This window comes from Bos indicus x Bos taurus, chromosome 29, assembly GCF_003369695.1.
Source record: "Bos indicus x Bos taurus breed Angus x Brahman F1 hybrid chromosome 29, Bos_hybrid_MaternalHap_v2.0, whole genome shotgun sequence".
In the NCBI taxonomy this organism is placed as follows: Eukaryota; Metazoa; Chordata; class Mammalia; order Artiodactyla; family Bovidae; genus Bos; species Bos indicus x Bos taurus.
Window position 1 is genome coordinate 4246460 of NC_040104.1, and position 15169 is coordinate 4261628.

General features: G+C 60.6%; 1 protein-coding gene across 3 annotated transcripts in view; it reads left to right on the forward strand.

The window, feature by feature from the left end:
• The first annotated feature begins 200 nt into the window (after positions 1 to 200).
• Positions 201 to 15169, forward strand: part of LTO1 (LTO1, ABCE1 maturation factor) — a 67496-nt gene continuing 52527 nt past the window's right edge. Inside the window, exons 1-5 of one of the 3 annotated variants that reach the window (XM_027532920.1) lie at positions 208 to 385; positions 1685 to 1790; positions 2847 to 2917; positions 5674 to 5791; positions 6048 to 7404. In XM_027532920.1, the coding sequence (XP_027388721.1) occupies positions 336 to 385; positions 1685 to 1790; positions 2847 to 2917; positions 5674 to 5791; positions 6048 to 6116 (414 nt within the window). In that variant the 5' untranslated portion in view covers positions 208 to 335 and the 3' untranslated portion in view covers positions 6117 to 7404. Of the gene's footprint in view, positions 386 to 1684; positions 1791 to 2846; positions 2918 to 5673; positions 5792 to 6047; positions 7405 to 15169 lie in introns of those variants that run through there. The other 2 variants (XM_027532919.1, XM_027532921.1) reach the window with 2 other exon arrangements.

Genomic DNA, 15169 nt, shown 5'->3' on the forward strand with positions numbered 1-15169 from the left:
GCCCCGCTTGGCCAGGTGGATGCTCCAGGTGGGGACCGACCAACCGGCTCGCGGCCCTGCCGGGGGGCGGGGCAAGGGGCCTCGGGGTGGAGCCGCGTCCCGGCCTAGCCCCGCCCAGCGCCGCCGCCGCCGCCGCGCACGCGCCCTGGGCCCGCCCGGGCGCGTGCTGAGCCTTCCGGCGTGCCGTCGTTACCCGGCCTGCCCCGCGCGGTCGCCCCCGGAAGTGAACTTGGCGTCGCGAGTGGCCGGGGTTTCCGCGAGTTGTGGCCTCGCGTGTCCGCGGCTCCATCGCGGGGCGGCGGAGCCCGACGGACGGGGGCTGGTCGGCGGCCGCCATGGCCGGGGATCAGGACATGTTCGACGCTGTCGTGATGGCAGATGAGAGGTGGGTGGGTCGGGGCCCCCAGCCCTGGCGTGCCGGCTCTCAGCTTTGGGCTGCGGCTCTGGGGGAGCGCCCTGGGGCCCCGGGGGTGGCCGGCGCGGGAGGGCCCAGGATGCTGTTACTTCCACTTCTCGGGCGAGCGCCAGGCGCCCAGCTGCTCCTCGAGACCCGCCTCCCTCCTCCGGGGCTGCCCCCATGCATCTGCTCGGCCTGGTGACTGCCTCCCTCCAGGGACGCCCCGTCCTCGGGTGGGGCGGACCTCTGCCATCTGGGCGCTGCCCACCTCTTTCTTGTTCCTCAGTAGTAGGACAGACGGCCGCATTCACGGACAGGCTCATCAAGGTGTCAGGCATCATCCTTTTCCCTCCTGAGCCCCTGGGCAGCGCCTAGGGGCTGTGACAAGGCGGGGTTGGAGGGTGGGGTGGGGGGGAGCTCTTGGCCGCTTTGATGGCTGTCTTCCAGTGCCCAGCCCGCTTGAGACATCGATAGACGTCCCTGAGAAAGAGGGAGCAGGAAGCGATCAGTCGCTGACAGTTCATTTGGAACTTGCTATGAGCCGCACGCTGAACTAAGCCTTGTACCCCCGTTATCTATTTTATCCCTACTTGTGAACTAGATCCCGTCTTTGGGATGGGAGGCAGGGTCACTCCCGGGGCGGGGGCGGGAGCCAGTTTAAGTGGGAATGGCACACTTGGCCTCCCCGGGGGCTCCAGCCAGCCCTTTTAACTTTGGTGGCCCTGGGTTGTGCTGGTACAGTCCCACTGCCGGCCCCTGTGGCCCGGCAGTCACGGTACACTGCGGTGACCTGATGGCCCTTCTCCCTGCCTGGCTCCTGACGTGTGATGGAAAGCCTGGTGCAGATGGCAGAGTTTCGTTTGTTTGTTTTGAAGCACTTGCCCAAACAGTCCAACTTACAGACTTACAGAACTGGGGCTGCTGACTAAGTCACCGGGGAGATTTCAAAAAGCAGATTCCTGAGCTTTACTGAGATGAGGGGCGAGGCTCCTGAATTTGTATCTTTGGGATTTTCCTGTGTGTTTCCAGTGTTCTCCCTGGTTTGGGAATCCCTGATTTATCCTAGCTTCCTCATTGTAAAAGAGCTGAATTTGGCTTCAAGGAGTACAGCGCCTTGCCACAGCACAGGCTCGGGGAGGGGTGGAGCTGACATGGGCCTGTTTTAGGTCCAGGTTCTGTTGTTTTTCTGTGATACTAGGTCTGGGTCACGTGGAGGAGACGAGTTTTTCCAGGGAGAATCCTCTTTCTCCTGTTTATTTACTCAGACTTGCTGCTTCTCCGTCGCAGGTTTCACGGGGAAGGGTACCGAGAAGGCTATGAAGAAGGAAGCAGTTTGGGTATGATCGAAGGGAGACAGCACGGCACCCTCCATGGAGCTAAAATTGGATCTGAAGTGAGTGGGGACCTCCCCCCTGCCCCACCGTCACTTAGAAAGGAGTCCTGTTCTTTTACTGTTGACAGTTTACCTTGACGGTCAGTATGGTGAAGCCACAATTTCAGGTCTCTTAAAGCGGCAGTAGGCTAGATAGAACGCTGATGGAGGCATATTCCTAGGACAGAGCCTGCAGAGCGTGTGGCTGTGTGGCGATGACGTAGTCGGGTGGGCTGGAGGAAAAAACAGGTCCCTCGTCACCTCGGTGGATGTCGAGTGTCATGGTGCCGAGTCCTCCTGCAGAGTGAGCACCCCTGTGTCCTGTGAAAGCATGCTGTTGATATTTACCTAGGAATTCCATAAAATGCCCGATTTTCCTTTTCTCCTGCCTTTTGTCCTGGATGGGCCCTCACTTACAGGTGACCAGCCATGAACAGTGAAGTCTGAGGCCACTGGAACTGTATTAGGCGTCTGTGGCTTCAAAGTGAAATCATTCCACGCCCATGGCCTTAAGACAACCAGTGTTACTTATGTCACAGAGGTCCTGGTGGTCCGTGGTCCAGGAGCAGCTGAGCCGGGTGGTTCTGGCTCAGGGCCCCTTGGTGCTGGAGTTGAGTCAGCCACTCGAAGGCTTGCCTGGGGCCAGAGGAGGTACTTGTCAGACGGCTCGCCCCCTCGGGGTCTTCAGCACGTGGACTTCTCCTTAGGGCCGCCTGAGTGTCCTCCTGACCCTGTGTGGGTGGCCCAGGTGGGCAGGGCAGAGGTGACATTGCCCATTAATCGGGAGGCCACGTGCCACCTCTTTTGTGTCCTGCTCATCACGGCCACCCGACACAGTCGGGAGACCACGCAGGCGTGAGTACCAGTGCAGTGGGGAGGTGGGGCCCAGTGGGCTGCCTTGGAGGCCGGCTGTCCTGCTGATAACTCGACCTCCGACTTCCATTTCCTGCTCCAGGACAGCACGAGAAGGAGCACCCCCTCCCGCCCTCCCCCACTTTAGTTTTGAGAGCTTGGTAATTAGATCAAATACAGCGCTCGGTTATTCATTGTACTCGTAAATGTCTCATCAATTCACAGATCGGGTGCTACCAAGGCTTCGCGTTTGCTTGGAGAGGTCTCCTGCACAGTTGCGCCACTGAGAGAGACAGGTAAGGCCGAACCTCCTTTCTTCTTTGGTGTCTGGACCGGAGTTGCGGTTTTGTGGTGCACCCTGATCGCGGGTGGTTAGAGTCTCAGTCTTCTCATCTGTAAAACGGAGAAAATAATCGGGTTGAAGTAACCTCATGAAATTGTTACAGGGTTTACAGGAAATAGTACCTAGAAGGTGCCGGGCCTGTTGTGGGTGTTGGATGAACACCTACTGTTTTCTCAAGAGTCCTCTGATCCCCCCTGCCTTTTCCCTGGAGGCCTTCAAGCACTCCCTGCCAGTCAAGGCAGGCTGAAAACAATTTTATCTTCTCGTTTCCCCTGAGCTTCTGATAAACAGAGCACGGTAGTCTGGGTGTGACCCAGGCTCAGAAGTGGTGGCTCCACCGGCACTGGGACTTGTGACGTAGCCGGAAGGTCTAACGAGGTGCCGGGTCCGTGTGTTTTGCCGGGTCGGGAAGCGCTAAGGCGCCGTCAGCCGTCCTCTGTAGCGTTTGCAGCCTTCTGAACCTGCTCTTACGGGTGCCACTTCCCGAAGCCCCGGGACCCTGTCCCCACCCGCGGTCTTCACCCTTCAGCCGTCTGTGAAAGGCTGTGCTGCCGCTCAGGGGAGCCGACACAGGGCTTCGGCGGCTGCTCTGCGTCATTCGGATGCCTGGTGGCCTTGCCTGGCCAGGGAGGGGCTCCAGGAGTGTGAGTGACAGAGGCAGAAGCGGCATTCCCCCGTCCACGTGACTTGTCGTCTTATTTGGAATGTTTTGAATTTCTAGAGTTTGTGCCACTGCCGTATTCATGTGTCAGAGCAGGGATGCTTGAGACAGGGTCTGGGTGATTCTGGGGTCGCTGCTCTCTGACCTGTCCCATCACTGATCAAGTGGGAGCTGAACAGACTCATCCACCATGCAGGGACACCTCGAGGAGGTTTTCCTCTAAAGGCCCAGCGGGGCGGCGGCGTAGCTGGTGATCTGGTTGGGACGGTGGGTGGCAGCACGTGGCAGCACTGGGTGGCGGTCAGGCCGGTCAGGGCTGAAGGTGCCTCTGCACTCCCGGCCTGCGAAGCTGGGGGTGGCGCGCCCGGTCATTCTCCAGCAGCCTCCCCTTGTCCCTCTGCTGGTGTCTGCAGCGCACGGAGGGTGTGAAGGTTCCTGTACCTGGGGGCTGCCAACTCACGCCCCAGGGCAGGGTTCGCCCCACCCCCCACCCCCGCCGTCCTAAAGCCGTGCCCCCAGGCTCCATCAGGGGGAGGGTCACGTGGGTTGTGTCAGGGCTGGTGGGAGCCCCGCTGCCCCCACCCCAGCAGCAGAGCCTGGTGGTCTCTGAACTGCAGCCTAAACCCTTTCATCTTAGAGGAGTGATTTTTGGATTTTCTAAGTCTCTACAGTTTAAAAGAAAAATGGTAGAAGGCACACAGAGGACCTCCCGCTGCCTTATGTTCCAAGTGAGGATGTTAGAGGAGAAGCGGCCTCACTCAGTGACGCCGGGGGCTTCTCACCCGGAGAAGGCGTGTGGGAACCCGTCTCAGCCTGCAGGATGGGGTGTCCAGCGGGTGACCATGGCTTTCTGACCCTCCCCGAGCTGCCCTGCCCTCCCGCAGGATGGTGGAGCCCCGTTTTCCTTACTGGAGCCGTGAGCGGGCCACACCCCCTGGTGTGCACCGGCCTTGACCGTGCGCCGGGCTGAGTGCGTCTGGAGCAGCTGGGGTGACCGGCCGTCGGGCGGGGCTGCTTGCGGCCTTGAGAGTGGGCGGTGGTCCCCGCGTCCGGCACGCACAGCCGTTCCCCATGTGGCATCTGCCTTCCATCTGCTGGAAACCCAGCGCCTGGTTGCTTTCCTTCACTCTCTGTGACGCTTCGCAGTTTTGTGTTTTCCCCGAGAGGCAGCTGTTGTAATTCTTGTAAACTGGTTTAAGAACAGCAAACGTGAGCGGGTCCTGGTCGCTTTGAATGGCTGTAGCTTCATCCTAAGGACAAGTCCTTCGAAATTCCCTGGGAACAGATACCTAGTATGCTCCTGACGCCCGGTGATCGGAGATGGGCAGGGTCACTTGTCCATGACCCAGAAGGGCGCCTGCCCTCCCCAATGGGAGCCCTGGCCTCCAGGGTCTGGTGGAGACTGACGGTTACTCAGCGCTGTTCTGTGGCATGTCCTGGGCTTTCTCTGGATTACTGATCCTCCTGAGCCTGGGAGGTGGCCATCAGGGCCCCATTTTACAGATGAGGATGCCGAGTCCCAGAACCGTGAAGTCCCTGAGTGCCTGGGGGCAGTCCTGCTCCAGCCTGAGCCCCTTGTCTTCCTGGGGAAGTGGCTGAACTCAGGCAGCAGACACTGTGGACGGAGCAGGCTTGGTGTTTACCTGCTGTTAAACTCCCTGAGGCCCTGAGTGTGAAGGTTCTGGATCCGAGAAACCCCCCAGATGGGAGCAGGCGTGGCCATGCCCAGCGCTCTTTCCTTCTGGTTGTGTCTGCTCCCGGCTCAGGCCTGGGACCGGTGGTCTGGGTGCTTGTCGAGTCTCCTCGGCCGCTGGTCCAGGCCGCAGCCGGCGTGGCGAGGTCGGTTCTCGCTTGATGTCGGGCGCAGGGGTGGGTGGGTGCCCATCGCCAGGCGGGGGAAGGTTGTTCAGTGATGATTACGTTAGCCGCCAGCTCCTGAACCCCGGCGTGCTCAGCACCACTGCTTTAAGGAGCGCGCCCGGCACCTTGCTGCATGGGCCAAGCCTGCAGTGCCGGGGACTGAAGGTCTTTCTTTCTGTGTTTTACAGCAAAAAGATGAAGGTCTTAGAGGCATTGATTGGGATGATTCAGAAGTTCCCTTATGATGACCCTACTTACGATAAACTTCATGAAGACTTAGACAGAATTAGAGGGAAGTTTAAGCAGGTTTGTGTCCCGCATATTTCTCTTTGATCAGGATGCCTGTCTTAGGCGTAGCTGGGTGCCTTGGGGGCTCCCTTTGCTAACGGTTTTAGGGCCACCAGAGCCGTGTCTTGGGTCCATAAAGCAAGTCCTTGTGTACCTCGATGTGAGGAAACCGGGGCCCTCTGGGGAGCAGATGCGAGGACCTCATGGAGGGTGGTGGCCTAGAGAGAGGTCTGCGCTCATTTAAAAAGCCACCTTTTTCCTCTTGTGTTTCCAGCTTTGTTCATTACTGAACGTTCAGCCCGACTTTAAAATCAGCACAGAAGGTTCTGGACTTTCATTCTGAGGACAGATGAACAAAGACGGGACATCAAGGAGCAGAGGTTCACGTGTTAAGTGTTGAAAAACGTGATTAAAAGCAAGACAGTGGGGAGGATCCATCGTTTTGCAGGGTCGGGTCCAGTTTGGCCGGTGAAAGGGCCCCCTTCCCCGAGGTCCCCCCGTGTGGCCTGCGTCCTCCCCCGCCGGGGGCCGCTCTGCACAAGCCTGTCCTGGGTCGGGTCCTGTCTGCCCCACACTCTGGGTGCAGCCCTGGCAGAGCCCTCGAGGGCTGCCCGTCTCTGCTCCGGGGTCCGGCCGTGGGCACGTGGGTGCCTGCCCCCTGGCAGGCCTGGCTGGATCCAGACCTGGCTCCGGATGGAAGCAACACCCGTTACTCCTCGGGCTTTGCTCAGTGCTCAGAGGGCTGTTTTTTCAGAGATGAGGGGACAGGGTTGGCACGGCAGGAGTGACGGGTACTGTGGCGTATACTGGCCCTAGAGATGCACCAGCGCTTTGTGACCTGCCCCTGGTGTCTTATTTATTCCCTTCGGGAGCCCACGAGGCAGGCGTTACTCGTGGTTTATAGAGGAACCCGAGGCCTGAGAGACCGCCCGGTCCAAGGGCTGCAGGCGGCAGAGCTGGGACTCCGGCCCTGGCGCTCGCCCTGTCTCCTGGTGCCCTGGGACGCACGCTCGCACCCACAGGCCCGGGGTCCCCGCCCATGAACAGCGCTGTGCTCGTCGCCTCCTGTGCCGTGGACGTGGGCATCTGGCTGAGAGGAGGAGAGGCCGGCCCTGTGCCCGAGGAGCCGGAACGTGCTCTTCCGCGTCCCCGGGTGCGGGGTAGTACTCGTCGTTAAAAATGGTCCCAGGGGAGATCTGAAGGCCGTCGCTCTGCATGCAGGCACCTTGGGGTCACTGTGAGTCTAGTCCAGCTTTTAAAATCCTCCCAGAGCATCTGGGTGTGCTCTGCTCCCCTGGCAGCTGCTGAGGGTCCCTGCGGGGCCTGGATGTTGGGGTCCTGGGTGCCGAGGAGGGCGGGTTGGTGTCTTGAGGCTGATGGACGCGCTGTGGCTCCGTCCCGTGCGTCTCGCTGTGTGTTTCTGGCCTGAAGCCCCTTCTCAGCTCTGGGCGGGCCGGGCCTCGGCTGCGCCGTCGTCACAGAGACCACCAGCTCATCTCCGTCCAGCGGGGTGGAGGGCTCTCGTCATCGTTTTCCTGGGCGGAATTTTGTGTTTCCTAAGCTAGCTGTTTGGATAATGTATTATTTTTATAATTGGAGAAAAAAAATAAACAGCATATTTTAAAGCCAAAGGCTGTCTGGGACCTTTTTGATGCGACTTCTGGTGAATTCGTTCCTTCCTCCATGGTATTTGGGGTTCAGAAACCAGGGTCGCACCGGCAGCCCCCTCTTGCGTTTGTGTCCGGCTTCAACTAACACACGTGGAGGCGGCTTCTGTGGGAGGGCGGTCCTGCTGCCCCCTGCCCCTGTTCCCAGCTCCTCGCGCGTCCCCCTGCCCCCCTTCCCCCCTTCTCTCTTGCCCCGTCTCGGCCTCTCCTGTGCCCGGTGTCAGCCAGCCCCCCAGCAGCCCCTTCCTCTCCCCCATCCCGTGGGGCTCAGCTGCCTTGTTGCTGGTCTTCAGGGCCTCTGGACCCTGGGCTTGCCCTGTGCCCACCCAGCTCCTTCTTGGAGGATGAGACCCCATGGCCGGGAAACCTTGCTTACCGGAGAGATGTCCTGGATTGTAGTACAGAGTCCCCGCTCCGTTGCTCACACCCTGACCCCACGATGCTGCCTCCAGCCACGGGGTCTGGAGAGCTTGCTCTTCTGGCTGATGGAATGGTGGAGGATGCTGCAGGGCTTCGGGGGAAGGAGGAGACGGGATCTCTTTTGGAAGTTGTCCCTTGGGGCTGTGATACCGGAATTTTGACAGGCAGCTACTGATGGAGCCACCCCTGCGCCTGGCAGGGCCAAGCCAGGGGGACCCCCTGATGTCGTCCCCTAGCAGCTGTGCCAACCAGCCCCTGAGGCGCCCACTGGCCGACTTCGAGTTACAGGAGCCTGGTGCATGCCCTGGTTCTGGGCTTCCCAGGTGGCGCTAATGGTATAAAGAACCTGCCTGGCAATACAGGAGACGCAAGAGACATGGGTTTGATCCCTGGGTCGGGAAGGCTCCCCTGGAGAAGGAAATGGCGCCCTGCTCCTGTCTTTCTTGCGGGGGTTTCCATGCCTTGCTCACCTCCCACATCCTGTCCCATCTCTTCCTGTCTACCTAACCCTTGGATTTCACCAAGGATTCACCCCCTCTCTGGGGGGCTCAGGTTTCCCAAGGCCTGCTCACTCTTCCCCCATCGGAAACCCCCCAGCATATTCTTGCCACGTTATCAGTCAGCCCGGACTGCCACAGCAGATTCCCCACACCGAGGGCCTTAAACAGCAGGTGTTTGCTGTCTCCCAGTCGAGGCTGGAATCCGAGACCCAGGTGTGGGCAGGGCTGGTCCGTCCTGAGGCCTCTCTCCTGGGCGTGATAGATGGCCATCTCCTCCCCATGTGCTCACATGGGCATCCTGTGTTCTTAAGGACCGCAGTCCTGTTGGATCGGGGTCTGCCTTGATGACGGCTTTACATTCTGAGGTCCTGGGGATCCATTCTTCACTATGAATTTTGGTAGGGACATCATTCAGCCCATAAGAGCCACCCCGTCTGGCTGCCTGGACAGACTTGACTTGGGAGAGAAGAACGCCATTCCACTTAAAAGTTGAAGTAACTCCATTTTGTTTTTCTTGAACATTATAATTGGGAATAAGCGGACTAATCCACCTTCCAGCCAAACTTACCCTTCGGGACTACGCTCTCAGGCACCGTGATGGTTGAAGGGCTTTACACCCACCTGGGGCTGGATGGCACCCGCCACACTGAGTTATTTCACCTTCAGCCTGTTGTATTTCTCCACCAGCGGTGAGGAGAGAATGGAGTGATCTGGGGGACGGATAAGAAGTCTTAACTTGCCAAGTGGCTGTCCAGGGCCGCCTTGACCTTCTTCAGGTCCCTGAAGCGTCCACAAAGCCTGCGAGGTGGGGCCGTTGTTCCCCCCCCGCCGTCCGACCCCCCACCCCCGCTGCAGATGGAGGCATGGGGCACCCAGTTGAGCTGAGTGATGAACCCGACGGCTGCAGTAAGTGGCCGACCTCAGGCCTCACTAAGCACAGCGGGGGTCGAGCGGTTTGCATGAATTATCCTTAGCCAGGACAGAGCCTCATTTTTCTGATAACTCACAGCCTGTCTGTGTGACCAGTCTTGCATCTAGCTGATTGGAGTGGAGGCGGACGGATTTATGGGTCGGGACCCGTGCTGGCTGTGGTAGTAGAGGCGGGAGCAGAACGGACCAGCACCTGCCCCCAACCCTGTGAGCAGGGCTCACTGAAGTATGGGTGGGGAGTCTGGAAATGTGCGTGGGGGGGTGTGTTCAGCTCTGCCTGGGGAATAAGGGAGTGGGAAGGAGGGCAGGAAGGCTTCCTGGAGGAGGTGACCTTGGCACGACTCACTGGGCACTTTCGTTTGTGTTCAGCATGCCGGAGAATGTCTGTTCTACCCTGCCTGAGAACACTGTGTAGTCTGGAGAGATCAAAAGCTGCAAGTTAACAGGCAAGGTGGTCCCAACTCCACAGATATTCCAGTCCTTAGGGAGTGAAGTGAGGAACTGGTCTGCAGCCCAGGAGACGAGTCCCCAAGTGAGTCTGATCAGGCAGAGAAAAGTGAGTGCTCTGTTCAGTTCCCCCAGGACATGAGCGTCATGCAGATGCCGGGCCAGGACCCGAGGGCAGCAGGGTCCTGTCCGCGCCATCAGTACTATGGGGCTCAGTACGGACGTCACGGTTCCAAGGACAGTCGCTTCTTGCCCACAGCCCTGATGGTGACTACACTCCTCACCTGACATCCAGGCCCTGGCTGGTCTGTCCCTGGGGGGCCCCGTGGAGCCAGCGCTTCAGCCCCAGCTCCTGGGTGCCCCGTGATCACATCGGCTGGGCTGTGGGTCGCCGGGGTCGTAGTGAAACCTGAATGTGGTCCTGTCTCTGCTGACTAAAGAGTGGGACGGAGCGGGGAACCCCTCGCTCAGGTAAACAGCCACGAAACTGAAGACTTCGTGGCAGGTGTCGCCACCCTTTCAGCCAGGATTTACTGAACTTCCATTTTTCCCGGTGGACGTGCACCCCTGAGATCACGGGGTGCTCCACGAATGTGCTCTCTAGCTCTGAGAGCTCAAACACACCTGTTGGATTGAGCCGTGTCCCGTAAAAGACACGAGAACATTCCAGCCTCTGGCACCTGGGAATGGACCTTCTTTGGAAATAGGTCGAAAACATGCAGACCGTGGGGCCGTTAAGCTCTGAAAATGCCGGGAAGGCCACATCAGACGAACTCCAACAGTAAGGAGCAGTCCTGGGCTCCTGGAACAAGGGGGCTGGCTCGATCCAGCAGCTTTCCTGGAGGCCTGGTCCCCTCTCCTGCTCTCCTGCCCGACCAAGCTTGCTCTCAGGCTCCATTCAGTGGCCGAAGCTCCCCAGGTACCCCTCGCGAGGCGGCGGAAGGGCTGTGCCAACCCCCGGAGTCCTAAGGATCAGGGTGGAGGACTCTCTTGGCCAGAAGCTCCAGAAAAATCTCTCCCCAAGTCTCGCTGGCTGTTAAATTTCACATCTACCCTTGAACCTGCCACTCTTCCCAGGGGGCAGATGTGCTGCTGGCTCTGAGCGCCTCAGCACCTGTCCTGGAGCCGGGGAGGGGGCCAGTCCCCCCAAAGCCACGGAGCTGAGAATGGTGCTTCCCACCGAGCAAAATCTGGGGGCTGGCAACACCAGGAGAGAGGCATGAAGACCAGGAACTGCCAGGGGAGGGAACCGCCCTCGGGGACCAGTGGGGCCTCCTTGCTCAGCTGGACACTGCACGGGGTGACGGCGATGGCCCTGGCGGGACGGGGGCCCTTACTCAGTGATGCCCGTGCAGCTGGTGTGTGCTCAGGGCCTCATGGACCTCGAGTCATCTGTCCTCGCATCACCCCCGGAGGCGGGCACTGGACAGAGCCCATCTCACCTCCCGCTGGGCGTGTCACAGACGTTAGCACGCGCTCCTGGAGCCTCCATTCTCATAGACAGGGCTGTTGCCAGTTTTCTTTTTTTAACTTTGGCTTCGCTGGACCTTCATCGCCTTGTATGGGCTTCTATTAATAGCTGTGCGTCGAGGGCTCAGCAGTTGCAGCACGTGGGTTTAGTTGCTCCAAGGCATGTGGGATTTTAGTTCCCTGATCAGGGATCGAACCCGTGCGTCCTGCATTGGAAGGAAGATTCTTAACCACTGGACCCCCAGGGAAGTCCCACGACGATCCCCATCTTCTGGGTAAGAAAGTCCAGGCCCAGAAGGAGAAGCCACGCAGCCTGAAAGTTGCAGAGCTGAGATCCACCTCCTGGATCTTTTCCTCTGAATGTGCTCATGGGGGAGAGGTGTGTCTTTCAGACAACCACTGACCACATCAGATGCCGCTGCTAGCGCGCCTGGCCTCCATTCTCCTGACCGGCTGACCAGGATGCTGCGCTGACCACAGGGACCGCTGACTAGACGCCTTGGGTGGACCTGACCCCAACCCCTGGGCCTCCGGGCACATCAGGGCCCCGAGTGGAAGCGCTAAGCGTAGGGTGGTTGTTGTTCAGTCGCTCAGTCACGTCCGACTCTTTGTGACCCCATGGATGCAGCATGCCAGGCTTCCCTATTCTTCACCACCTCCCAGAGTTTGCCCAAACTCATGCCCATTGAGTCGGTGATGCCATCCAACCATCTCATCCTCTGTCGTCCCCTTCTCCTCCTGCCTTCAGTCTTCCCCAGCATCAGGGTCTTTTCCAATGAGTCGGCTCTTCTCATCAGGTGGCCAAAGTATTGGAGCTTCAGCCTCACTCAGCACCAGTCCTTCCCGTGAATATTCAGGGTTGACTTCCTCTAGCACTGGCACAGGGTGAAGACACTCAAATGAAGACTGCGTGCATTTTCTTCAAGTGCGTTTTTGAAGCCCTTGTGCCCTTCTCAGCAGGCAGCCAGGCTGACTGATGGGGCGGGGGGTGCAGCGCAGGCCCCAGAGACACAAACCCGGCCACTGGCCTGGCTCCGTCACTTCCCCGCCGTGTGGTCCTGGCTCAGTGACTTCACCTCCCTGGGCCTGTTTCCACACCTGCCGCAGAGGTCGGCTCAGTCCCGCCCTCACCCAGACGGAGGCTGGCTGTGCCCGGGGCTCCATGCAGCAGGTTCAAGGAGCTGCATGGAGAACAGAGCCTGTGAAGTCCCAAGTGCCCACTGCCTGGCCTGGCCCTTTGTGGAAAGCCTGCCAACCCTTGACCTGGAAGATGGGGTAACTGTCCCTCCCAGAGTGAACGTGGGCTCCGCGGGACCCATCCCCGGCATGCCCCCTGCCTGTCAGAACCCCTGGAGGCTGATTCAAGATTTAGGGAGAAGTGATGTGTTTGGCCCATAGCACGATATCTGGTCCCCAGGGCGTGACTGGTGAACTTGAGCTACTGGCCTCCCTCAATGGGACCGGGAGGACCACTGCCTTGCGAGCTCCAGGCTGTGGGCTCACCTTCCAGCTAAACGGGTCTTGCTCTGGAGGACTGCCCTGGAGAGGCCATCTCGGCTGCCATTAGCTGCAGCTCATAAGGACGAGCTGAGCTGCCCCGGCTGGTGGCAGCCCTTCGGTGAGGGCTCCCGCGTCCCCCCGTGCACCCTGGGCTGGCAGTGACAATGCCCCCGGATGTGGGCCTCCAGCCCCGTCGCTGAGCTGCCCGCCCACCGGCCGAGGCTATTGTCTCCTGGGCCCCGGTGTGGCTCAGGGCAGGGGCCGGCGGGCAGGGGGACTGTGGGAACGGATTAGAGGCCAGGGGCCGGCTTGCGTCCCCCCTGCACCAACTCCTGATCAAAGGCATTCCTGGGATGACAAAGCCCTGTGCACTGGGAGGCGGCCCAGCATGCGGGACACACCCCCCACACAGGCCCCCCCGCCCCCCGCCCCCCGGAGCTGGGGCTGGGTTCATGGTGGGACAGCCGACCCCTGCCACCTGCAGGTCCCAGAGATACGGCTGCCTGCTTCCAGGGGGACAGGGTCGGGGTAGGCGGGAGGTGGGAGCCTGGCCCGCGGCCGTGGTCACCCAGGGCCTGACTGTGACCTCCTCTGCAAACATGCCTGCCCAGGGACCACCCCCCGCCCTGACCTTAGCACACAGGCTGTGTCCTGGAGCTTACTGGGCCTCCTCAGCAGGATCAGGAGCTGGCCAGCTCCAGGGGAGCCCCCAGCCCCGGATTCCTCACAACATGAGGGGCCTGCCCACCACACCCGGGTCCCGAAGGGCCTCTGCAGCTCCACGCGGCCCCACTGTGTGCAGGCCAGGGGTGCACCCCACCAGCCAGACGGCTGTCCTCCAGGGCTCACAGTCCGGAGCAGGGAAGCACCGTGTGCGATGGTTCCCGGACCACCCAGAGCCGCCCGTCTGGGTGGGGTGGAGAATGCAGGCAGAGGGTCTTAGGTCACCTGGGGGAGGGCGGGGGGAGGGGACTCCAGACACAAAACTCAAGGGGTCTAGTCCTCCGGCGTGTCCTGCAGTCCTGAGGGCGGGAACTTCGGGTATAGAGGGGGGTGACGCTGGGGGAGATGGGGGCGAGGCCCCAGAGACGGGCCCAGGCCCCAGGACCTCGGACGGAGCTGGAAGGAGCTAGAAGCCCCAGGGAGGTCTGGCAGAGGGTGGAGGGGCTGCCAGAGGCAGAGAGACCGGCTGGGAGGCAGGGAGGCCCCAGGTGAGTGGCCATGGGTCCAACTGAGACCAGGCTTCCGGAAGGGGACGGTGGACTGACATGGGACAGCTTTGTCTCTGAAGCCCCGCAAAGGCCCAGGTTTGTTTTCATGACAGGCAAGGGGCAGCCAGACCGCCAGGGGACGGGGCCTTCCCTGCCATCCCAGGAGGGGACCCCAAGGGGACCGTGGCAGTTGGAGAGCTCTGGGCATGCAGCACAACTGAGGGGAGCCCACCCCGCTCCTCCCTGGGGCTTCGGTGCTGGGAAGATGGGCCCCGGAGGACCCTCAGCCCAGACCCTCTGTGTGCTGGGGGTCATGCATCTCGTCCACACGGGGTCCCCCGCTTTGGCTCCCCGCCTCCCATGCTCCACACACAAGGGCCACCTCCCCGTCACGCCCTGTTCCTTCCACTGTCCGACCTGTCAACCCACGAACAGATCTTCCACCTGAAACCCTAGACTCCATAAAACAGCCTGCAGCCCCGGCTGCCCCAGCATCCACCTCCCCCCACCCCCTGCCCCCACAGCTTCCTCTGTCGATTCTCACTGGAACTTAACACAATCACTGTGTGATGAACACAGGTGTGTTCAGTCATGTCCGACTCTCTGTGACCCCATGGACTGCAGCCCGTCAGGCTCCTCTGTCCATGGGATTCTCCAAGAAGACTGGAGTGGGTCACCATTTCCTTCTCCAGGGGATCTTCCCGACCCAGGGATTGAACCTGTGCCTCCTGTGTCTCCCACACTGCAGGCGGGTTCTTTACCCACAGAGCCAACAGGGAAGCCCCCACTCCCCCCTGAAACTGCCTCTCAAGATACCCCGAGGCCCTGGTGGCATCAGAGCCTCACTTGGGCCCCTCTAGGCCTGCAGTCCGCGGGGACAGACCGTCAACGTCTCTGGGCCCTGGCACGTCCTGGACTGAGCCACTGCAGAGATGCAGACTGGGCCCTGGCCTTCAGGTGCCCGCCCCGCCCCGCAGCTCCATCCCTCCGCCCTGCCATATGGGACCCCCTTTTGGAGCGCCCGGGGCAGGGACCTTGCCTTCTTCCCCACATCCAGCTGGCAGTGCTGGTGCGAGGAGGCTGCAATTCAAGCCCCTCCACCCCACCCTCTCCCAGAAGCTACAGGTTCCACGGACTCATGGGTCCCCCACCCCTCTCCCTGCAGTCTGGTACACAGCAGGCGTTTCCTAAGGGCTGCAGTGAGCTGACCTGGTGCATAGTGGCGGACTGGCCACGTGACCCAGGCCTGCT